Here is a 24,382-nt window from a genome sequence, read left to right on the forward strand (position 1 = left end):
ACAAACATACCTTTGTAAAATTTCTTAAAGAGTGTAAATGCTGCCCTGCTCATTACGTGGGATTTAAATTTCAAATCTGAATCAAGGATAACACCCAGACTTGCTATTTCTGATGTTACAAGGGGAGCCAAGTCTCCAAGTTTATCTTGGCTTTGGCAAACTAAAAATATTTCAGTTTTATCTTCATATAGTTTTAATTAAGTCCCTAATGCTAATTATACTGCTGCACATTTATATATCTGTAACATTTTGACAAACGAATGCTGAGTATTTGCACTGACTGCTTCAGTGGTTCAAATTAATATCAGAATGTATACAATATACAACCTGAAATTCTTATTCTTCACAGACATCTACGAAACAGAAGAAACCCCAAAGAATGACAGAAATCATCAGAATCCCAGTTCCTCCACACACAGCCAGCAGCAAAAGCATTAACTCTCCTTTTCCCCTTCCCCGTTTCAGCAAAAGCATAAACTCACCTCATCACCCACCATACAAGTAATAGCAAAGCCCCCAGAGACAATATCTAGAGTCCTTCCACAGGCTCTCTCTCCCCCTCCCGAAGAGAGAGAGATATCGCTCCTGCCACAGAGAGAGGGGAGACCAGCAGCTGGCTGTTTCAGTGTTACAGTCTGCAGAATCACTTATTTCAACAGCAGCATACACTGCTGTCTCAATGTTTCATTTTCACACCATGCTTCAGTCAGTGACACTGCTGAGGAATTGGGTCGTCCACAGGACTGCACCCCAAAGGCACACATCTTCCTGGCAGCTGCTGGAGATACTGAAAACGCTGAGCTGGGCTGCTCAGCGAGAACCTACCGCCAAAGAGAACTGCAGTGCAGTTATGGGTCATGAACTCTGACAGGTCCTCAGCCACCTTGAAAAGGAAAGAAAGAACATTAAAAGAAAAGAGGTTAAACTGTATCACAGATAGAAAATAGGTGCAGGAGTAGGCCATTTAGCCCTTCGAGCCTGCACCGTCATTTATTATGATCATGGCTGATCATCCAACTCAGAACCCTGCACCAGCCTTCCCTCCATACCCCCTGATCCCCATAGCCACAAGGGCCATATCTAACTCCCTCTTAAATATAGCCAATGAACTGGCCTCAACTGTTTCCTGTGGCAGAGAATTCCACAGATTCACCACTCTCTGTGTGAAGAAGTTTTTCCTAATCTCAGTCCTAAAAGGCTTCCCCTTTATCCTCAAACTGTGACACCTCGTTCTGGACTTCCCCAGCATCGGGAACAATCTTCCTGCATCTAGCCTGTCCAATCCCTTTAGGATTTTATACGTTTCAATCAGATACCCCCTCAATCTTCTAAATTCCAACGAGTACAAGCCCAGTTCATCCAGTCTTTCTTCATATGAAAGTCCTGCCATCCCAGGAATCAATCTGGTGAACCTTTTTTGTACTCCCTCTATGGCAAGGATGTCTTTCCTCAGATTAGGGGACCAAAACTGCACACAATACTCCAGGTGTGGTCTCACCAAGGCCTTGTACAACTGCAGTAGTACCTCCCTGCTCCTGTACTCGAATCCTCTCGCTATAAATGCCAGCATACCATTCGCCTTTTTCACCGCCTGCTGTACCTGCATGCCCACTTTCAATGACTGGTGTATAATGACACCCAGGTCTCGTTGCACCTCCCCTTTTCCTAATCAGCCACCATTCAGATAATAATCTGTTTTCCTATTTTTGCCACCAAAGTGGCTAACTTCACATTTATCCACATTAAATTGCATCTGCCATGAATTTGCCCACTCACCCAACCTATCCGAGTCACCCTGCATCCTCTTAGCATCCTCCTCACAGCTGACACTGCCACCCAGCTTCGTGTCATCCGCAAACTTGGAGCTGCTGCATTTAGTTCCCTCATCCAAGTCATTAATATATATTGTAAACAACTGGGGTCCCAGCACTGAGCCTTGCGGTACCCCACTTGTCACCGCCTGCCATTCTGAAAAGGTCCCGTTTATTCCCACTCTTTGCTTCCTGTCTGCTAACCAATTCTTTATCCACATCAATACCTTACCCCCAATACCGTGTGCTTTAAGTTTGCACACTAATCTCCTGTGTGGGACCTTGTCAAAAGCCTTTTGAAAATCCAAATATACCACATCCACTGGTTCTCCCCTATCCACTCTACTAGTTACATCCTCAAAAAATTCTATGAGATTCGTCAGACATGATTTTCCTTTCACAAATCCATGCTGACTTTGTCCGATGATTTCACTGCTTTCCAAATGTGCTGTTATCACATCTTTGATAACTGACTCCAGCAGTTTCCCCACCACCGACGTTAGGCTAACCGGTCTATAATTCCCCGGTTTCTCTCTCCCTCCTTTTTTAAAAAGTGGGGTTACATTAGCCACCCTCCAATCCTCAGGAACTAGTCCAGAATCTAACGAGTTTTGAAAAATTATCACTAATGCATGCACTATTTCTTGGGCTACTTCCTTAAGCACTCTGGGATGCAGACCACCTGGCCCTGGGGATTTATCTGCCTTTAATCCCTTCAATTTACCTAACACCACTTCCCTACTAACATGTATTTCGCTCAGTTCCTCCATCTCACTGGACCCTCTGTCCCCTACTACTTCAGATGAACTGGAAGTTGCCCTCTGGTGCCATCTGCTTGGTAAAATCTAATCAAATCTTACCCATTGAACCCTGTGTTGGGTGTGTATCTGGCAATGGATTGTAACACATTGGAATATCGCTCAGTCCTCAGGATGTCCCGTGGGAGTCAGTCTGTAGAGGGTAACTACAGAACTGGTGTTGGGCAGGATGGAGTGAGGCGTGTGACTGCTCCGAGACATGGGGTTCAGAGTGTCCCCTCAACAGTCCATTGAGTGCAAGTCACCTCTGGGGTCAGATCACTCAGATTCACTCTCTCTCATCAACATCTTGACAGTGAGAGAAGCTGCAGTCTTCCCCTTGTCTGCACAGCTCCATAAGGAGAAATCCAGTGGTGAGATTGGCTTTATTAGCATACAGTAAAATGTGCCATTTACATCAAGTCAAATCAGTGCCGATTGTGCACGGCAGCTCACAATTCATAGCAGGAAAGGGCATGTCCTGGGTGATCAGGGTCCTTAATGATGGATGCCACCTTTTTGAAGCATTGCCTTCTGAAGATGTCCTCGATGCTGGGAAGTCTGGTGCCCATCTTGGAGCTGGCTGAATTTGCAACTTTCTGCAGCTTTTTCCAATCCTGTGCAGTGGCCCCTCCATACCAGATGATGATGCAACCAGTTAGAATACTCTCCACAGTACATCTGTAGAAATTTGCTCGTTTTTGGTGACATACCAAACTTCCTCAAACTCCTAATGAAATTTAGCCACTAATCTGCCTTCTTTGTAATTGCATCAGTATTTTGGCCCAAGATAGATTATCTGAGATGTTGATACCCAGGAACTTGAAGCTGCTTGCCCCTTCCACTGCCGCTGATCCCGCGATGAGGACTGGTATGTGTTCCCTTGACTTCCTCTTCCTGAAGTCCACAATCAATTCTTTGTTCTTACAGACATCGAGTGCAAGGTTATTGAAACGGCTTCACTCATCCAGCTGATCTATCATGTTCCTGTACGCCTCCTCATCACTATCTGAGATTCTGCTTATAACAGTCGCATTATCAGCAAACTTAGGAAAGACATTTGAGCTGTGAGTAGTCACATAGTCATGCGTGTAGAGAGAGTAGAGCAGTGGGTATCGTACACATCCTTGACATGCGCCAATATTGATTGTCAGCAAGGAGATGTTATTTCCAATCAACACTGACTGTGGTCTCCTAAATAGGAAGTCAAGGATCCGGTTGCAGAGGGAGGTTCAGAGGCCCAGGTTTTGAAGCTTTTTGCTTAGTACAGCAGCCTGGCATGGGTATTGCTATTGTCCAGGAGGTCCAAGGCCGAGTGGACAGCCTGTGAGACTGCATCCGTTCTAGACCTATTGTGGTGATAGAAAATTGCAGTGGGTCCAGGCCCTTGCTTAGATAGGCGTTGATTCTAGCATGATCAATATTTCTTCATCACCATAGATGTGAGTGCAACTGGACTATAGTCATTGAGGCAGCTCACCCTGCTCTTGGGCACTGTTATAACTGACGCCCTCTTGAAGCAGTTGAGAACTTCTGACTGTAGCAGTGAGAGACTGAGGATATCCTTGAACACACCTGCCAATTGATTAGCACGTTTCCCAAGCCCTACCACATACACCATCAGGGCTGACGACTTGCGAGGGTTCATCCTCTTGGAAAGACTTTCTGATGTCAGCCTCTGAGACAGAGATCACAGGGTCATCAGATGCTGTAGGGATTCGCACAGGTGTAGTTTTATTGTACCTTTCAAAGCGTGCATAAAAGGTGTTGAGCTCATCTAGAAATGAAGAATCACAGCCATTCACGATGTTACATTTTGCTTTGTAGGAAATAATGGCTTAAAAATACTGCCAGAGTTGATGTGCATCTGATCCCATCTTTAACTTCAATTGAAATTGCTTTCTCGCTGTTAAAATAGCCTTCTATAGGTCGTATCCGGACTTCTTGTATATTTCTGGATCATTGGTCTTGAATGATCTCCTGGTTCATCCATGGCTTTTAATTTGGGTATGTCCAGTACGTTCTTAAGGCACACAATCATCCACACAGGTATTGATAAAGTCATTAACAACCGTAGCATATTCATTCAGATTCAAAAATGAATCCCTGAATATTGTCCAGTCCACTGACTCAAAGTCCTCCTCCACCTCCTTGACCATACTCTTGTCCTCACTGCTGCTGCTTTGGTCTTTAGTCTCTGCCTATATGCCAAGTAGAAGTACAGGCAGGTGACTGGATTTTTCAAAATGTGCGCTTGGGATGGCACAGTAAGTGTTCTTGATAGTGGTCTAACAGTGGTCAAGTGTGTTGGTTTCTCTGGTTCCTTAGTGATATGTTGGTGATAAGTTGGTCAGAGACTTCCTCAAACTGGCCTGGTTGAAATCCTCCCGCAATGATCAGGCTCCCCTCATAGTCCCCTTAAACATGTCACCTTTCACCCTTAATCCATGACCCCTGGTTGTAGTCCCACCCCAACCTCAGTGCAAAAAGCCTGCTTGCATTTACCCTATCTATACCCCTCATAATTTTGTATCTCACTATCAAGTCTCCCCGCAACCTTCTAAATTCCGGAAGTAAATCTATTTAATCTTATAACTCAGGTCCTCCAGACCCAGCAACATCCTTATAAATTTCCTCTGTACCCTATCTTATTTACACCTTTCCTGTTGGCAGGTGACCAAAACTACACAAAACACTCAAAATTAGGCCTCACCAACATCTTATAAAACTTCAACAAACATCCCAAAGTACTCAGTACTTTGATTTATGAAGGCCAGTGTGGCACAAGCTTTTTCATTCTGATTATTTTGATGTTGCGATAAACTAACAGCAACCCTGATGACACATGGATATTTATTCTGCCTATTTCAGAGTATTTGAAAAAGTGAAAAGTCGAAACGCCCACATGAAATGCCACAGACAACAAGAGGAACAAGAAAGGCAGGAGAAGATGAAACGATCAAGAATTCGGTTGAAAGTTGAGATAAAGGAGGAACCAGAGGAGGCGGTTGTAGTCTTCGACCCAAACAATCTGCCTGACATCACCAAACCATTGGGAGCTCACCACTAGCTGGCAAAGGTAAACCCAGGACAGTGGAGTGGTGTGGCACAGTTGCCTGTGCTGTACCTATAGAGACTGTGGACTGAAGATGTTCTTTGGGATATAAATATCTGCTTCCCCAGGACAGTGGAGTGATGTGGCACAGTTGCCTGTGCTGTTATAGAGACTATGGACTGAGGATGTTCTTTGGGATATAAATATCTGCTTCCAGGTACTTTTAACTCAAAGTTAGGGATGACGTCCATTGTTGCTGAGTATTGATATATTGAGTCCAGACTGCACCAATGTCCTCAGCCCAACATGTTCCAACCAGTCTAGACACCAGAATTTAAAGTCAATTCTTTTACTCTTTTTAGTCAGAGGTACTGAGCACAAATCCAGCATTCCAGTTTAACCAGGCTAGAAAAATTCTTTACTTAGTTACCTCTGGTTTTGTAGTTTTTTAAAAACAAGTGTTTTTGACAGATTGCTGATATTGTCATTGTTTTACCTGTGGGTAATGAGAACTGCTGTTGTCACTCAATCGAACCTTTTAATAGAGTGTTTTAAGATTTTAAAAATTGTTGAAGTTTGAATTGTTTTAAACAGCAAGCGGGGCCTGGCCGGTGAAGGCACTCCCGCTGTCCCTCAACTTCTATATCACCTCAGACGTTTTTTAACCAAGGACAATCACAAAGATTCCTTGGCCAAATCGCTGTTGGGTTTTGCATGCTATTTTAAAGAGTATAAGGGTAGCCTAGCATGAGATCCGCCGTTAGCAGACGGATGGCCTCCGCGATATGCAACCAGCTAAAACCTCCTATACGTGAGGAACAGTACAGCTGTGTGTATGTGTATAACAATAAACCAAGTGCGAACAAGGCAAAAATTGGAAACGGAGCATTTTAACTATTGATTTTACAGTGAGGAGCTTAAAAATATTGTGCTTACCTTCACGAAAGTCCACAGCATTCTGTCCTGTGGTTTCCTTACCTTCTGTTTAAGTCTGAGAAACTGTAGTTTCACTATAGCCTCACTATATAGAGGATTCACTGATTTACAGAGCCTACTAACCGTAGGAACGAGCCCCATCATCTAAATCTGAACTCACCTAAAAACACTTGAACAGTGAAAATCTGAAATTATATCAATCCAGCTGAAATTAGAACAAGTCAGCCTCTGACCATTAAATGTTGATGTGCATACCTCTGACACTAACCCTTTAGCTGTTGTCGAGACAGTGTGCAGATCCAGTGACCCTCCATTTAGGGGCACAGATTAGAGTTTCAGTACTCCACAGTGGCTCTAGGGCTAAAGTGACAAGACTGGAAATGCATTGAGACACCAGAGCAGCTACACACACTCTCCAGCTCGTTTGATTGTAGAAAAATACAGATACCTGTTAAACAGGCTAAAAATCACCGGGTGCAGCAAGTATCAAACTTCAGTTCAAAAAGTCTTTGATCATAAATTCACCCAATAAACCACAGTTTCCTAACAGATTTAAAACTGTAAGTATGTTATGCACCAATCATCTTACTTTTGTATTTGTACATTGTGTATAAATAACTGCAAAAGGTAATTCATCGGTTTCCAGAAACTTCCCGTGAGAATGGATTTTTTTTTTTCCTTTTTTGCCACTAAATTCAGCTTTCATTTTGTGAACGAGTGTTTGCACTGTGAGTTTGTACACTTACTTTGGAGAATTGTAATACAAAGGGAGTTGAGGTCTCTCTCTGATCCAGTTGATTACCTTGGTTCTGCCTCAAAGCAATGTGCAAGAGTTAAGAGCATTGACATGTTACAATTTTATAGTTGTTTTGTTTGTGGGTAAAAACACTTTAAAACAATCATTCACGTGAAAACCCACGGATGCTGTAAATCACAAAACCCTGGAGTTAACTTTCTTCCAAGGTGTGCAGGATTGTTTCAATAAATAAAATGTTGACTGTTTGGGAGTGTTGTGATTTATGAGTGTCTATACAACTGCTTCAAATCTCTACTACTGGATCCTCGTCTTCCTCACCAGGAGACCAACATCTCCTCGCTGACGGTCAACACCAGTGTGCTGTACTCTCTAACACCCCCGACTGCATGGCTGTGCGAAGCTCAAACACCATCGATAAATTTGCTGATGACGCAACTATTGTTGGCAGAATTTCAGATAGCGACAAGGAAGCGTACAGGGGTGAGATTGATCAGCTGGCCGAGTAGTGTCACAACAACCTTGCACTCAACGTCAGTAAGACCAAGGAATTGATTGTGACCGTCAGGAAGGGGAAGTTGAGGGAGCACATACCAGTCCTCATTCAGGGATCGGCAGTGGAAAGGGTGAGCAGTTTCCAGTTCCTGGGTGCCCACATCTCTGAAAATCTGTCCAGAGTCCAGCACATTGATGCAATTACAAAGAACACACATCAGTGGCTATAGTTCATGCGGAGTTTGAGGAGACTTGGTATGTCACCAGACGTACATTTCTACAGATGTTTCATGGAGAGCATTCTAACTGACTGCATCACTGTCTGGTATGGAGGGGTCACTGCACAGGATCAGAAGAGGCTGTAGAAAGCTGTAAACGCAAGTATGCTCCATCTGCACAAGATACCCAGTATCCAGGACAAAACCCAAAAGTTAATGCCTCAAACGGACCCCTATCACCCAGGACGTTCCCTCTTCTCATTGCTACGGTTACCAAGGAGGTGCGAGGGCCTACAGACACACACTCAACGTTTCAGGTACAGCTTCTTCCCCTTTGCCATCAGATTTCTGAGTGGACACTGAACCCATGGACACCACCTCATTTCTCTCTTTTTTGCATTACTCATATTTATTTTTTTATATATATGTATAGTAATTTATATTTTATTATGCATTGCAATGTACTGCTGCCACAAAACAACAAATTTCATGCCCCATAGTATGCCAGTGACAGTAAATCGGATTCTGAAATGTCTTTTCACTCCTTGAAGAAAAACACTCAGCCTACTGAGGGGAAAACTCAGGTAGAGACACAAGAATACTCTGATCCAATCTCCCTCACATCTGGTGCCACCTCACCGGGGCCCCAATGGACTTTTCACCCATTAGCCAGAATGTAGCCACACTGCTGTCTGTAGCAAGGACTGAACAGTAAGGTCTGTAGAATTTCCCAATCCTCCTGTAGGACAGAGTTAAATTGGAGCTATATCCTGCTTCTAGGGAGGAACCTACAGCAAAAACAAGATACTACCCAGCCTCAGACTCCATTTTCTTATAATGAAAAGCCAACTCAATGAAACAGTTTAATATTAAAACATCTTTAATCTGCAAAAATCACAAATACAACCAGAGAAAGCAAGAATAAAGGTTACTGGATAAGGAGACCTTTGTCTGGCAGATACGCAGCATGTCCCTAAGGGAAGTTTCAGTGTTCTAGGAAGCGCGTCTAACCAAAATGTCATTTCCTAACAACCACACTTAGCGTCGCGCTAAGGATATCACAGAAAAAAGTGTTTGCAAAACCACTAACAACGAGTTGTCCTGCATGCAAGAAAACTGGACGTCTGAACAGATGACAGGCAAGTTTGTCAGGGTCCTTGCCAGGAAAAAAAGCATCAAAGGGTTCATATGACATTACTTGCATCTAGGATGCTATTAAGAACATACAAGACTCTTCATTGCATTGAACACGGGTCTATCTTAAAACAGCAATGCATGATTTTTCTAAAAAAAAGAGCTAATGGATGGTGGTCGGGGGGGGGGAGACAGGGAAAAAATTCAAAATTATTTCTACAAAAATACCTCAGATCTCGAATCAGTGTACTTAGGTACAGCCGAGACCTGGAGAGGAACATCTGTGAACTACAAAGAAAAAAGAACACAAATTGGTAGAACCGCTCTCTCCGAGCCAAGCATGGATCAGAAGAGACAGGCCAAAGTTATTTCCCTGCCTGCTGTGCCTGCCGGCGAAGCAGAATGTAGATCTTCTCCTTCAGCCAGTCCTTATTGTACGGCTGGTACGTCTGTGTGTCTGCTCGGTAACTGTGGAACAAAACAAATACACTTAGTTTAATATGCTTCATCAGAATATCAACAGGAGCTTTGGTATCGAGTGTTGAAAAGCCCAAATAGAGTGGACGAGGAGAGGATATTCCCCATAGTGGGGGAGTCTAGGACCAGAGGGCACCGCCTCAGAATAAAGGGACATACATTTAGAAGAGAGATGGGACAGAACTTCTGTAGACAAAGGATGGTGAACCTTTGTAATTCATTGCTGCAGACAGTCTGGGTATATTTAAACCAAAGGTTAAGTTCTTCATTAGTAAGGGTGTCAAAGGTTACAGGAGAATGGGGCTCAGAGGGATAGTAAATCAGCCATGATGGAGCAGCAGAGCAGATTCAATGGGCTGAATGGCCTAATTCTGCTCTTATGACATTGTCTTAAACAGATACTACACCTCAGCTTCCTCCTGATATCCCCACAATGACAGATGTTGATTCTTTGAGCAATTGAATTCACTGCCATGTGCCCACATGAAGTGAGACAGCAGTGGATGACACAGAAGGCTTGGGTACCAGACCATGGGACTGAAGACCTGTCCTCCAGGAGAGGAACAACATATTCATGCACAGAAAGTGCCACACACTGATCATAAACAGGAGAGACTCTCAACACCCCAACAATGTTCAGGGATGTCACAGTACTGACTGGAAAATGACCAGCCACAAGGCTTGGACCAGGCAAGGAGCAGCAAGTGACTTGCCCCGAGAGAACAGGACAGAGCAGCCTCTGCGATCGGTATCCCACCCACCTGTAGAAAGTTAGGAACTCCGCCAGCTCCATCACAGGCTCTAGCCTCCTGAGGATTGAAGATACTTACAAAAGGTGGTGTCCATCATTAAGGACCCCATCACCCAGGCCATGCCCTCTTCTCATTGCTACCATCAGCGAGGAGGTACAGAAGTGTGAAGACACACACTGAACGATTCAGGAACAGCTTCTCCCCCTCTGCCATCCCATTTCTGAATGGGCAATGAACCCATGAGCACTACCTCGCTATTTTTTCTATTTCTATTTTTGCACTACTTAATATATACTTGGTATTGTAATTTATAGTTTTTTTTATTATGTGTTGCATTGTACTGCTTCTGCATACAACAAATTTCACGACGTATACCGCTGATATTAAAACTATATTTGATTCGTATTTAGGTTGGATGAATTCGGAATCTGGGTGAGCTTTTAAGCCTGATTCTTGCACTTGTGGGACCAGGCCTGGTCTGACAAACCTGCTCCCAACATTCCACCCAGCTGCTCGATTCAGCACCCCATTAACACCAGGAATTACTGGGACTCAATTTAAAATGGATCCGATCAACACATCGGGGGGGGGGGGTGATGTCTGAATAAAAAGGGAAAGGAGGCTGGCCAGGTGGGTGGGAAAGGTCAACAGCTGGAGAGGAAGGAATCTGATAGGAGAGTAGAGAAAAGGAAGGAGGAGGGACCCCAGGGGGAGGTGATAGGCAGGAGAGGGGAATAGAAGTGGTTGCAGGGTGGGGGGAATTTGTGATTTTTTTCACCAGGAGAAATCAATATTCATGCCATCAAGTTGGTGGGTACGCAGACAGAATACAAGGTGTTGCTCCTCCACCTGAGGGGGGCCTCATCTTGGCACAAGAGGCAGCTACGGACCCAGAACAGGAATGGGATTCAAAATTAAAATGTTTGGCCACTGAAATTGCACCACAGCTCCTCAATTCAGCATCCCATTAACACTGGGAATTATTAGGGGCTCAATTCAAACTGGATCTGACCAAACTGCTTTTCAGTGACTTTACACTCGCCAAGAAGCCCATTCAGACCTGTACTGCTAGTAATCAGATCCACATCTTACAGTTAGAACGCCATACGCCTGCTCTCCGTTTGCTGCCTCTTTGATAAGTACTTAGCTAGCCCTACACTGGTAGACTAACTCCACAAACAGGTACAATGTATTCATAATCCATCAGTTAGTGGGGTTTGTATCCGGTGGCCTCAGGAAGCTGTGTTCAGAATCAGGTTTAATTAAATAAGTTGTGCAAAAATAGCGAGGTAGTGTTCACGGGTTCGATGTCCATTCAGAAATCGGATGGCAGGGGGGGAAGAAGCTGTTCCTGAATCATTGAGCGTGCATCTTCTGTACCTCTTCCCTGATGGTTCAATGAGAACAGGGCATGACCTGGGTGATGGGGGTCCTTAATGATAGACACCGCCTTTTTGAGTCATCACTTCTTGAAGATGTCCTGGATACTATGGAGGTTAGTGCCCATGATGGAGCTACTCTCTGCAGCTTAATTCAATCCTGTGCAGTTGCCTCCCGCCCCCACCCCCAGACGGTGGTGCAGCAGTTAGAATGCTCTTCATGGCACATCTGTAGAAACTTGCGAATGTTTTGGGTGACAAAACAAATCTCAAGTTCTTAAAAGTAGCTTTGCCACTCCTGAGTAACGAGGTGAACGTTGGATAAATTTCACGTAAGACTTAAGTGTATAAAAATCCCAAATGAGCAGAGCCTCAAAGGCCAGCACAGAGGGGCGAAGCTGAAATACAGGAGGTGAATCTCTAACTCTAGTAGAAAATGCAAAGTCCTGAGGACCAAATGGAAGCAACGGACTTCCCTGGAGTGACAAGGCTAATGGTTAACCAAGGTATTGCAAAGGAATTCAAATAGAGATCGGCTGCAGGAGACAACAGACGCTGGAATCTGGAGCAACAAACAATCTGCAGGAGGAAGTCGGCAGGTCGAGCAGTGTCTGTAGGAGGAGAGGAATTGTCTTGTTTCAGGTGGAAATCCTGCATTAGGACTTGTCCCTCTGTTCGAGGGCTGAAAGACCTCTGCTGAGACACAACTGGCAACTGCACTTACACGAGACAGCTCAGGTCAGCAAGGTCGTCAATGAAGTCGAAGAGTTGGCTGATGTCGTATGTGATAGAGGGGCTGTTGGGGTTCATCCGTTTCAGATGCTCTTCAAACATTTTACAGACACCTATGGACAAACAAACAAACACAAACTTAATGTATTTAACACCCAACTTGATGCAAAACCTTTAATGCACGAGCAATGGATGCAAGCTGAATTGCCTCCCCTCATGATGCATAACTTGGCACTCCCTCCCAGCTCATTACCTCCCTCAAAGGGGAAACAATCGGAGAAATCACGGCAGAAACAACAAAATGACTGAGGGACGTTATCAAATGAACTTTAAGTGATGCCAGGGCAAACGATGTTTGGTCTCAGGTCAATTGATTTAAACTCTTTATTGAGGATCCAACAGTAACTTCTTATTAGAGCTGGAAATATTCCGTTTGACAGGCAACAGATCTGAAAGGAAACATTTCCAATTGCAGACTTCCACAGCATGGAAACAGGCCCTGCTACCCAACTCATGCTTGCTGACTGCACTGTCCAGTGAGCTAGTCCCATCTGCCCACCTCTGGCCTATAGCCCTCGAGACAAAGCACAGAACCAGCTCTTCCAGCTGCACCACCCAGCAGCCTCCGATTTAATCCCAGCCTAATCACGGGACAATTTGCAGTGACCAATTAACCTACCAATCGGTACGTCTTTGGACTGTGGGAGGAAACTCTCACGGTCACGGGGAGAATGTACAGACAGCAGTGAGAATTGAACCTGGGCTGCCTGTACTGTAAAGCTGTGCGCTCTCCACATGCCTCGAAACCTCTGCTCTCCATGTACATACCTACACGTTGCTAATGCGCCCACCTCAACCCACTACTTCTGGCAGCTCATTCCAAATACGTGAATAAACTGCGAATATCCTTTAAATCTCTTGCCTCTGGTCGTAAACCTATGCCCCCTTTTCAGTTATCACCCTCTCCAAGTGCACTCACCAACAGCTTATACCAAAACTTCCCAACTTCTGTGCCCGATGTTATGACCGACAAAGGCCAGTGTCGCCTTCTTCACCTGCACTGGTTGGCAATCAGACTCCTTCTGACAGATGTTATCCAAAATAATACGGCTTTTTCCCAATTTCAAGGATTTCCAGCAGCCTTTGTTGCTCATTAAACAAGTAAGCGTGGGGTGGCACGGCAGCATAGTGGCTAGCACAAGGCTTTACAGTACCAGCATCCTGAGTTCAATTGCCCCCGCCGCCTGCATGGAGTTTGCACATTCTCCCCGTGACCGTGTGGGTTTTCCCCAACAGTCCAAACACACCAGTGATAGATTAATTGATCACTGTAAGTTGTCTTGTGATTAGGCTAGGATTAAATCAGGAGATTGCTGAGCGGTAAAGTTCAAAAAGCTTATTCCACGCTGTATCACACTAAATAAATAATCAGGATTTGACCACACTCCAAACCTCACAGAGAGGTGAATACAAACAGCCTCAGCGGAGAAGCAGCATTGATGATTCTGCCTGGGAGATTCAGAGGCCTGCTGAGAGCCAAGAGAGGAATGGATGAGGGACTAGAGACCTCAGGAGTCTACTTGGGCTGAGCAGTTAATAACAAAGTAGAGGAGGTGTGAGAGGCAGCAGACACTGGGGTCTGGAGCAACAGACAATCTGCTGGATGAACCCAGCAGGTCGAGCAGCGTGTGTGGGTGAAAGGAATAGTTTCTGCTCCGGGACTATTTGCAGTGCTTCAAGGATTTAAATAACTTGCCTCAGCACAGAACCTAAACTAACTTGGGACGTCTTAAAGTTACATATTATATAAACACGAGAAATTCTGTAGATGCTGGAAATCCACAGCACACACAAAATGCTGGTGGAATTCAGCAGATCAGGCAGCATCTGTGGAGAGGAATAAACAGTCGACATGTCAGGCTGAGACCCTTCATCAGAACTCTCAAATGAAGGAGCTCATCCCAAAATGTCAACTCCTTTTTCCCTTTCCACAGATTCTGTCTATTCCCATTTCACTCCATTGCTCAACACACCGAGTTCCTCCAGCTGGTTGTCTGTCGGCCCAGAAATCTAAAACAGTGCCTGGGCTTAGGTGCAAGTTAGAAATGACCAGGTTGCCCCAACTCCCAGTTACAGCTCGGTAATGAAGCAGAGAATAATACACCTCACATTTCTGGTCAGATTAAGTGGAGTACTCTACCTTCCATACACTCATTGACAGATTCATAGTCGGCATACGTCCTGCCTTCTGGTCGTTTTGTGGGCTGCACCAGCAGGATGGTGTGTGACTGAAAAGAGTGAGGCGATGAGTGTCTGAGTAATGGTCTGCTCAACTCCTCCGTCACCGATTCAGTATCCCTGGCCTCCACACCCCAATCTCCTCAGGTTGGCTAAGTCTCTTCTCCCCTCCCTCCCCCTACCTCTCCTCCTTCCTATCCATTCCACTTCTCCCTGTCCTTCACCCTCACCCACCAACCCCTCTCCCTCCCTCACTAACCCCTCTCCCACCCTAACCTCTCTATCCCCTCCCTCCTACCCCCACTACCCCCTCTCCCTCCCTCCCCCACTACCCCCTCTCCCACCCTATCCCCTCCCCTCCCTCCCCCACTACCCCCTCCCTTCCTCCCCCACTAACCCCTCTCCCACCCTCCCCCACTAACCCCTCCCACCCTCCCCCACTAACCCCTCTCCCTCTCTCCCCCACCAACCCCTCTACCTCTCTCCCCCACCAGCCCCGCTCCCTCTCCCACCCTATCCCCTCCCCTCCCTCCCCCACCACCCCCTCTCCCTCTCCCACCCTATCCCCTCCCCTCCCTCCCCCACCACCCCCTCTCCCTCTCCCACCCTATCCCCTCCCCCACTACCCCCTCCCTCACCCTCCCTCCCCACCACCCCTCTCCCTCCCCCACCACCTCTCCCTCTCCCACCCTATCCCCTCCCCTCCCTCCCCCACTACCCCCTCTCACCCTCCCCCACTATCCCCTCTCCCTCCCTCACTACCTCCCTATCCCCTCCCCTCCCTCCCCCACTACCCCCTCTCATTTCCTTGCCCCACACACCCTCCCTACCGTCAGTGAATGCTCTATTTTTACGCTCTATTCTTGGTTGGTGCGGCTGTAAGGAAACCAAATTTCCCTCGGGATTAATAAAGTATACCTATCTATCTATGCTACAGCAAAGCACCCTCTCCCTTCCCTCCATCGCACCCCACCACTCATCTGAACTGGAGGCCAAAGATCTGCAACACCCCGCATCCCTACACCTCCTCCTCCAACCCAGACCACCTCCGCCCTCTCTCCTCCCTCCTCCCAACAAAAACAACTTTCACCATTTTCCCCCACGAGCCCCGTCCGGACAAGAAATGGAAACCGGAAAGCTGCTCCGCGCGACCTTCCACCCGGAACAGCAGTGACGTCACGCCGCGTCCTATCTCTCCGCGCCACCCCTCGATGCGATTGGCTGAAAGTTCAGAGAAACTTTTCATTTTGTAAAAAACTTTGTTGGATGGAAACAGGAACCAACATCGGGGTTAATGTATACGTGACTGGGTCCAGTGTTCACCCGGCGGGTCGGTGTGCCTCGGACCAGGGCTGACGTTCACCCAGACCTCATCCGGCTCGTCGGGGGGGGGGGGGGGTCCGTACAGCTGCTAAGCAGCGGGGCAACGGTCCCCCGACCCACTCCAGTCAGTCTGCACCGTCACCGTACCTATCCACCGCTCTACCTTCCACAGTTCAGGTAGACAAGGCTACTCTGACTCACTGTAGAGATCTGGGAACCTACAGATCCGGAGGTGATACATCAACTGTCGATACTGTACTTGCAAACTGCTGGAAAGTCTCAGCGTGTCAGGCAGTTGTGGACGGAAATGCACAGTTGACTTCTCAGGCTGAGTGCTAACCGGAAGACCACAATCTATGCGGATTGGTAATAACATCTCCTCTTCTCTGACGATCGACACTGGTGCACCTCAGGGGTGTGTGCTTAGCCCACTGCTCTACTCTCTCTATACCCATGACTGAGTGATTAGGCATAGCTCAAATGCCATCTACAAATTTGCTGATGATACAGTCATTGTTGGTAGAATCTCAGGTGATGACGAGAGGCCGTACGGGGGTGAGATATGCCAACTAGTGCAGTGGTGTCGCAGCAACAACCTGGCACTCAACGTCAGTAAAATGAAAGAGCTGATTGTGGACTTCAGGAAGGTAAGACAATAGACAATAGGTGCAGGAGTAGGCCATTCAGCCCTTCCAGCCAGCACCACCATTCACTGTGATCATGGCTGATCATCCACAATCAGTACCCTTTTCCTACCTTCTCCCCATATCCCTTTGCTCCGCTACCTTTAAGAGCTCTATCTAACTCTTTTTTGAAAGAATCCAGAGAATTGGCCTCCACTGCCTTCTGAGGCAGAGCATTCCACAGAACCACAACCCTCTGTGTGAAAGAGATGAAGGAACACATGCCAATCCTCATAGAGGGATCAGAAGTGGAGAGAGTGAGCAGATTCAAGTTCCTGGGTGTCAAGATCTCTGAGGATCTAACCTGGTCCCAACATATTGATGTCGTTATAAAGAAGGCAAGACAGCGGCTATACTTTATTAGGAGTACAAATATACTCAAAAACTTCTATAGATGTTCCTTGGAGAGCATTCTGACAGGCTGCATCACTGTCTGATGTGGAGGGGCTACTGCACAGGACCAAAAGAAGCTGCAGAAGGTTGTAAATTTAGTCGGCTCCATCTTGGGTACTCGCCTACAATGTACCCAGGACATCTTCAAGGAGCGGCATCTCAGAAGGGCAGCGTCTATTATTAAGGACCTCCAGCACCCAGCGCATGCCCTTTTCTCACTGTTACCATCAGAGAGGAGATACAGAAGCCTGAAGGCACATACTCAGCGATTCAGGAACAGCTTCTTCCCCTCGGCCATCTGATTCGTAAATGGACATTGAACCCTTGGACACTACCTCACTTTTTAAAAAATATATAGTATATTTTTGCACAATTTTTAATCTATTCAATATATATATATTGTATAAAGTATACTAAATAAGATTTATTTTTTTTCTAGATTATGTATTGCATTGAACTGCTGCTACTAAGTTAACAAATTTCACAACACATACTGGTGATATTAAACCTGATTCTGATTCTGTTCATGTGGACTCTTGTCAAATCAGATCCTGATGGCAGCAGCAAGAAAAGAGCATGACCTGGCTGCTGGGTGGGAACCCTGATGATGGCTGCTGTTTTCCTGCGATAGCACTCTGTGTGGATGTGCTTATTGCAAAGGGGTTTCCTGTGACGGACTGAGCCATATCCAGCACTTTTTGTAGGATTTCCCATTCTTGGGCATTAATGTTTCTACACCGGGCCGTGAGGCAACCAGTCAGAAAAGTCTCCACTGTACAGCTACAGAAGTTTATCAAAGTTTTAGATGGCATGCCGAATACCTTTCAGGATGAATGCAGCAGCCTGACTCTCCTGGGCGTTATTAATGAAGCAGCTGGGTTTTCTGGTACAGTTATCATTGCCTGTTTTTTAACCCCATAATTACTGCAACATAAAGTTACCAACCCAGAGCAAATTAGATAGTAACTGTTATACATCACTATAAATAAAGTAATTTTCTGCCCTACTCCTTTTCACAAGAACAATGAAATGATCACTGCTGGTCTATAAATGGGGCATCAGATAGCTAATTTAAAAGAGGCCCAAACCACGGTTGCAAGGGTGCGGTGATTGAAATCAAATTCGAGGCGGCCGGTCCGGGATTCATATTGGTCCTATGATTTTTTGGTATTCTTGCCAATCCTTTCTTACATAGAAACATAGAAACATAGAAAATAGGTGCAGGAGTAGGCCATTCGGCCATTCGAGCCTGCACCGCCATTTATTATGATCATGGCTGATCATCCAACTCAGAACCCTGCACCAGCCTTCCCTCCATACCCCCTGATCCCCGTAGCCACAAGGGCCATATCTAACTCCCTCTTAAATATAGCCAATCAACCGGCCTCAACTGTTTCCTGTGGCAGAGAATTCCACAGATTCACCACTTTCTGTGTGAAGAAGTTTTTCCTAATCTCAGTCCTAAAAGGCTTCTCCGTTATCCTCAAACTGTGACCCCTCGTTCTGGACTTCCCCAACATCGAGAACAATCTTCCTGCATCTAGCCTGTCCAATCCCTTTAGGATCTTATACGTTTCAATCAGATCCCACCTCAATCTTCTAAATTCCAACGAGTACAAGCCTAGTCGATCCAGTCTTTCTTCATATGAAAGTCCTGCCATCCCAGGAATCAATCTGGTGAACCTTCTTTGTACTCCCTCTATGGCAAGGATGTCTTTCCTCAGATTAGGGGACCAAAACTGGACACAATACTCCAGGTGTGGTCTCACCAAGGCGTTGTACAACTGCAGTAGTACCTCCCTGCTCCTGTACTCGAATCCTCTCGCTATAAATGCCAGCATACCATTCGCCTTTTTCACCGCCTGCTGTACCTGCATGCCCACTTTCAATGACTGGTGTATAATGACACCCAGGTCTCGTTGCACCTCCCCTTTTCCTAATCGGCCACCATTCAGATAATAATCTGTTTTCCTATTTTTGCCACCAAAGTGGATAACTTCACATTTATCCACATTAAATTGCATCTGCCATGAATTTGCCCACTCACCCAACCTATCCGAGTCACCCTGCATCCTCTTAGCATCCTCCTCACTGCTAGCACTGCCACCCAGCTTCGTGTCATCCGCAAACTTAGAGATGCTGCATTTAGTTCCCTCATCCAAGTCATTAATATATATTGTAAATAACTGGGGTCCCAGCAATGAGCCTTGCGGTACCCCACTAGTCACTGCCTGCCATTCTGAAAAGGTCCCGTTTATTCCCACTCTTTGCTTCCTGTCTGCTAACCAATTCTCCACCCACACCAATACCTTACTCCCAATACCGTGTGCTTTAAGTTTGCACACTAATCTCCTGTGTGGGACCTTGTCAAAAGCCTTCTGAAAATCCAAATATACCACATCCACTGGTTCTCCCCTATCCACTCTACTAGTTACATCCTCAAAAAATTCTATGAGATTCGTCAGACATGATTTTCCTTTCACAAATTCATGCTGACTTTGTCCGATGATTTCACCGCTTTCCAAATGTGCTGTTATCACATCTTTGATAACTGACTCCAGCAGTTTCCCCACCACCGACATTAGGCTAACCGGTCTATAATTCCCCGGTTTCTCTCTCCCTCCATTTTTAAAAAGTGGGGTTACATTAGCCACCCTCCAATCCTCAGGAACTAGTCCAGAATCTAAAGAGTTTTGAAAAATTATCATGAATGCATGCACTATTTCTTGGGCTACTTCTTTAAGCACTCTGGGATGCAGACCATCTGGCCCTGGGAATTTATCTGCCTTTAATCCCTTCAATTTACCTAACACCACTTCCCTACTAACATGTATTTCGCTCAGTTCCTCCATCTCACTGGACCCTCTGTCCCCTACTATTTCTGGAAGATTATTTATGTCCTCCTTAGTGAAGACAGAACCAAAGTAATTATTCAATTGGTCTGCCATGTACTTGCTCCCCATAATCAATTCACCTGTTTCTGTCTGTAGGGGACCTACATTTGTCTTTACCAGTCTTTTCCTTTTTACATATCTATAAAAGCTTTTACGGTCAGTTTTTATGTTCCCTGCCAGTTTTCTCTCATAATCTTTTTTCCCCTTCCTAATTAAGCCCTTTGTCCTCCTCTGCTGAACTCTGAATTTTTCCCAGTCCTCAGGTGAGCCACTTTTTCTGGCTAATTTGTATGCTTCTTCTTTGGAATTGGTACTATCCCTAATTTCTCTTGTTAGCCACGGGTTCACTACCTTGCTTGATTTATTCTTTTGCCAAACTGGAATGAACAATTGTTGTAGTTCATCCATGCAATCTTTAAATGCTTGCCATTGCATATCCACTGTCAATCCTTTAAGTGTCATTTGCCAGTCTATCTCAGCTAATTCACGACTCATACCTTCAAAGTTACCCCTCTTTAAGTTCAGAACCTTTGTTTCTGAATTAACTATGTCGCTCTCCATCTTAATGAAGAATTCCACCATATTATGGTCACTCTCACCCAAGGGGCCTCTCACGACAAGATTGCTAATTAACCCTTCCTCATTGCTCAAAACCCAGTCTAGAATAGCCTGCTCTCTAGTTGGTTCCTCGACATGTTGGTTCAAAAAACCATCCCGCATACATTCCAAGAAATCCTCTTCCTCAGCACCTTTACCAATTTGGTTCACCCAATCTACATGTAAATTGAAGTCACCCATTATAACTGCTGTTCCTTTATTGCACACATTTCTAATTTCCTGTTTACTACCATCTCCGACCTCACTACTACTGTTAGGTGGCCTGTACACAACTCCCACCAGCGTCTTCTGCCCCTTAGTGTTACGCAGCTCTACCCATATCGATTCCACATCTTCCCGGCTTATGTCCTTCCTTTCTATTGCGTTAATCTCATCTTTAACCAGCAACACCACCCCACCTGCTTTTCTTTCATGTCTATCCCTCCTGAATATTGAATATCCCTGAACGTTGAGCTCCCATCCCTGGTCACCCTGGAGCCATGTCTCTGTGATCCCAACTATATCATAATCATTAATAACAAGCTGCACTTTCAATTCATCCACCTTATTACGAATGCTCCTTGCATTGACACACAAAGCCTTCAGGCGCTCTTTTACAACTCTCTTAGCCCTTATACAATTATGTTGAAAAGTGGCCCTTCTTGATGCTTGCCCTGGATTTGTCGGCCTGCCACTTTTACTTTTCTCCTTACTACTTTTTGCTTCTACCCTCACTTTACACCCCTCTGTCTCTCTGCACTGGTTCCCATCCCCCTGTTGTGAACTAACCTCCTCTCGCCTAGCCTCTTTAATTTGATTCCCACCCCCCAACCATTCTAGTTTAAAGTCACCTCAGTAGCCCCCGCTAATCTCCCTGCCAGGATATTGGTCCCCCTAGGATTCAAGTGTTACCAATTGGAAGGCTGGGTTTTGGGGTTTGATGTTCTGATCTGTTAGTTTTTGTGCAAGGGAGAGGTTGGGTTTTGCGAGATTTTGCTTATTTTTCTTTTCATGAAGGGGGAAGATTTATATCTTTGGTTCTATGGTTTTCTATTTTTCATGACTATCTGGAGAAGACAAATCTCAGAGGTGTATTCTGCATACATACTTTGATAAAAAAAAATGAACCTTTGAAATCAGATCGCTGATAAATCAGACATATACAGTACTCAAAAAGGAAATTTTTTTCTCCAACTTCCCGGAATGCAGACCTCATGGACCGGACCATGACACCCTTCTCCCATGGGCTACTCTCTTCTCCTATTATAACCATATAACAATTACAGCACGGAAACAGGCCATCTCAGCCCTTCTAGTCCATGCCGAACTCTTACCCTCACCTAGTCCCACCGACCTGCACTCAGCCCATAACCCTCCATTCCTTTCCTGTCCATATAGCTGTCCAATTTAACTTTAAACAACAACATCAAACCTGCCTCAACCACTTCTGCTGGAAGCTCGTTCCACACAGCTACCACTCTCTGAGTAAAGAAGTTCCCCCTCATGTTACCCCTAAACTTTTGCCCTTCAACTCTCATGTCCTCTTGTTTGAATCTCTCCCACTCTCAATCGAAAAAGCCTATCCACGTCAACTCTATCTATCCCCCTCATAATTTTAAGTACCTCTATCAAGTCCCCCCTCAACCTTCTACGTTCCAAAGAATAAAGACCCAACTTGTTCAACCTTTTTCTGTAACTTAGGTGATGAAACCCAGGTAACATTCTAGTAAATCTTCTCTGTACTCTCTCTATTTTGTTGACATCTTTCCTATAATTCGGTGACCAAAACTGTACACAATACTCCAAATTTGGCCTCACCAATGCCTTGTACAATTTCAACATTACATCCCAACTCCTGTACTCAATGCTCTGATTTATAAAGGCCAGCATGCCGAAAGCTTTCTTCCCCACCCTATCCACATGAGAGTCGACATTCAGGGAACTATGCACCATTATTCCTAGATCCCTGTGTTCCACAGCATTCTTCACTGCCCTATCATTTACCATGCATGTCCTATTTTGATTAGTCCTACCAAAATGTAGCACCTCACATTTATCAGCATTAAACTCCATCTGCCATCTTTCAGCCCACTCTTCTAACTGGCCTAAATCTCTCTGCAAGCTTTGAAAACCTACTTCATTATCCACAACTCCACCTATCTTAGTATCATCTGCATACTTACCCATCCAATTTACCACCCCATCATCCAGATCATTAATGTATATGACAAATAACATTGGACCCAGTACAGATCCCTGAGGCACACCACTAGTCACCGTCCTCCAAACTGACAAACAGTTATCCATCACCACTCTCTAGCGTCTCCCATCCAGCCACTGCTGAATCCATTTTACTACTTCAATATTAATACCTAACGATTGAACCTTCCTAACCAACCTTCCATGTGGGACCTTGTCAAAGGCCTTACTGAAGTCCATATAGACAACATCCACTGCTTTACCCACGTCAACTTTCCTAGTAACCTCTTCAAAAAATTCAATAAGATTTGTCAAACATGACCTTCCACGCACAAATACATGTTAACTGTTCCTAATCAGGCCCTGTCTATCCAGATAATTATATATACCATCTCTAAGAATACTTTCCATCAATGTACCCACCACTGACATCAAACTCACAGGCCGATAATTGCTAGATTTACTCTTAGAACCCTTTTTAAACAATGGAACATGAGCAATACGCCAATCTTCCGGCACCATCCCCGTTTCTAATGACATTTGAAATATTTCTGTCAGAGCCCCCGCTATTTCCACACTAACTTCCCTCAAGGTCCTTGGGAATAACCTGTCAGGACCCAGAGACTTATCCACTTTTATATTCCTTCAAAGTTCCAGTACCTCCTCTTCTTTAATCATCATAGTTTCCATAACTTCCCTACCTGTTTCCCTTACCTTACACTATTCAATATCCTTCTCCTTAGTGAATACTGAAGAAAAGAAATTTTTCAGAATCCTCCCCCATCTCTTTTGGCTCCACACATAGCTGTCCACTCTGATTCTCTAAGGGACCAATTTTATCCCTCACTATCCTTTTGCTATTAATATAATTGTAGAAACCCTTGGGATTTATTTTCACCTTACTTGCCAAAGCAACCTCATATCTTCTTTTAGCTTTTCTAATTTCTTTAAGATTTTTTTTACATTCTTTATATTCCTTGAGCACCTCATTTACTCCATTCTGCCTCTATTTATTGTATATGTCTCTCTTTTTTTGAACCAAGTTTCCAGTATCCCTTGAAAACCATGGCTCTCTCAAACTTTTAACCTTTCCTTTCACCCTAACAGGAACATAAAGATTCTGTACCCTCAGAATTTCACCTTTAAATGAGCTCCATTTCTCTATTACATTCTTTCTACATATCAGATTCTTTCTTCTCCATCCCTTGACCTTTCCCACCCACCTGCCCTCACCAGCTAGCCTCTTTTCTTTCTCCCACCCCACCACTTTATTCAGGAGTCTTCCCCCTTCCATCTCTGTCCTGAAGAAGGGTCTCAGCCTGAAACTTTGACTGTTTATTCATTTCCATAGATGCTGCCTGACCTGCTGAGTTCCTCCGGCATTTTGTATGAGTTGCTCTTCCAGATTATGCATTATTTTTAAACCCCAGTCGTCTTCTCCTCCACTTTTCCATACATCTTCAACTTCCTGAAGGAATCCGAAGCAGGTTTATTATCACTGACATATATACCAGG

The 24,382-nt window shown here is 45.1% G+C and overlaps 2 protein-coding genes across 2 annotated transcripts in view; one reads left to right on the forward strand and one right to left on the reverse strand.

Moving 5' to 3' along the window:
• LOC134355111 (zinc finger protein 541-like) overlaps nt 1–7,562 on the forward strand; it is a 154,052-nt gene extending 146,490 nt beyond the window's left edge. The window contains exon 17 of the mRNA XM_063064858.1: nt 5,480–7,562. Coding sequence (XP_062920928.1) covers nt 5,480–5,678 — 199 coding nt within the window. The 3' untranslated portion in view covers nt 5,679–7,562. The remainder of the gene's footprint in view (nt 1–5,479) is intronic.
• Nucleotides 7,563–8,934: 1,372 nt separating this feature from the next.
• On the reverse strand, nt 8,935–16,039 carry LOC134355112 (enhancer of rudimentary homolog). Its single transcript, XM_063064859.1, has 4 exons — nt 15,869–16,039; nt 14,741–14,828; nt 12,533–12,653; nt 8,935–9,668 (listed from the first exon to the last, which is right to left on the reverse strand). The coding sequence occupies exons 1-4, from the start codon at nt 16,022–16,024 to the stop codon at nt 9,566–9,568; spliced, it is 468 nt and encodes a 155-aa protein (XP_062920929.1). The 5' UTR covers nt 16,025–16,039; the 3' UTR covers nt 8,935–9,565.
• Nucleotides 16,040–24,382: the final 8,343 nt, after the last annotated feature.

This window comes from Mobula hypostoma, chromosome 12 (assembly GCF_963921235.1).
Source record: "Mobula hypostoma chromosome 12, sMobHyp1.1, whole genome shotgun sequence".
Lineage (NCBI taxonomy): Eukaryota > Metazoa > Chordata > Chondrichthyes > Myliobatiformes > Myliobatidae > Mobula > Mobula hypostoma.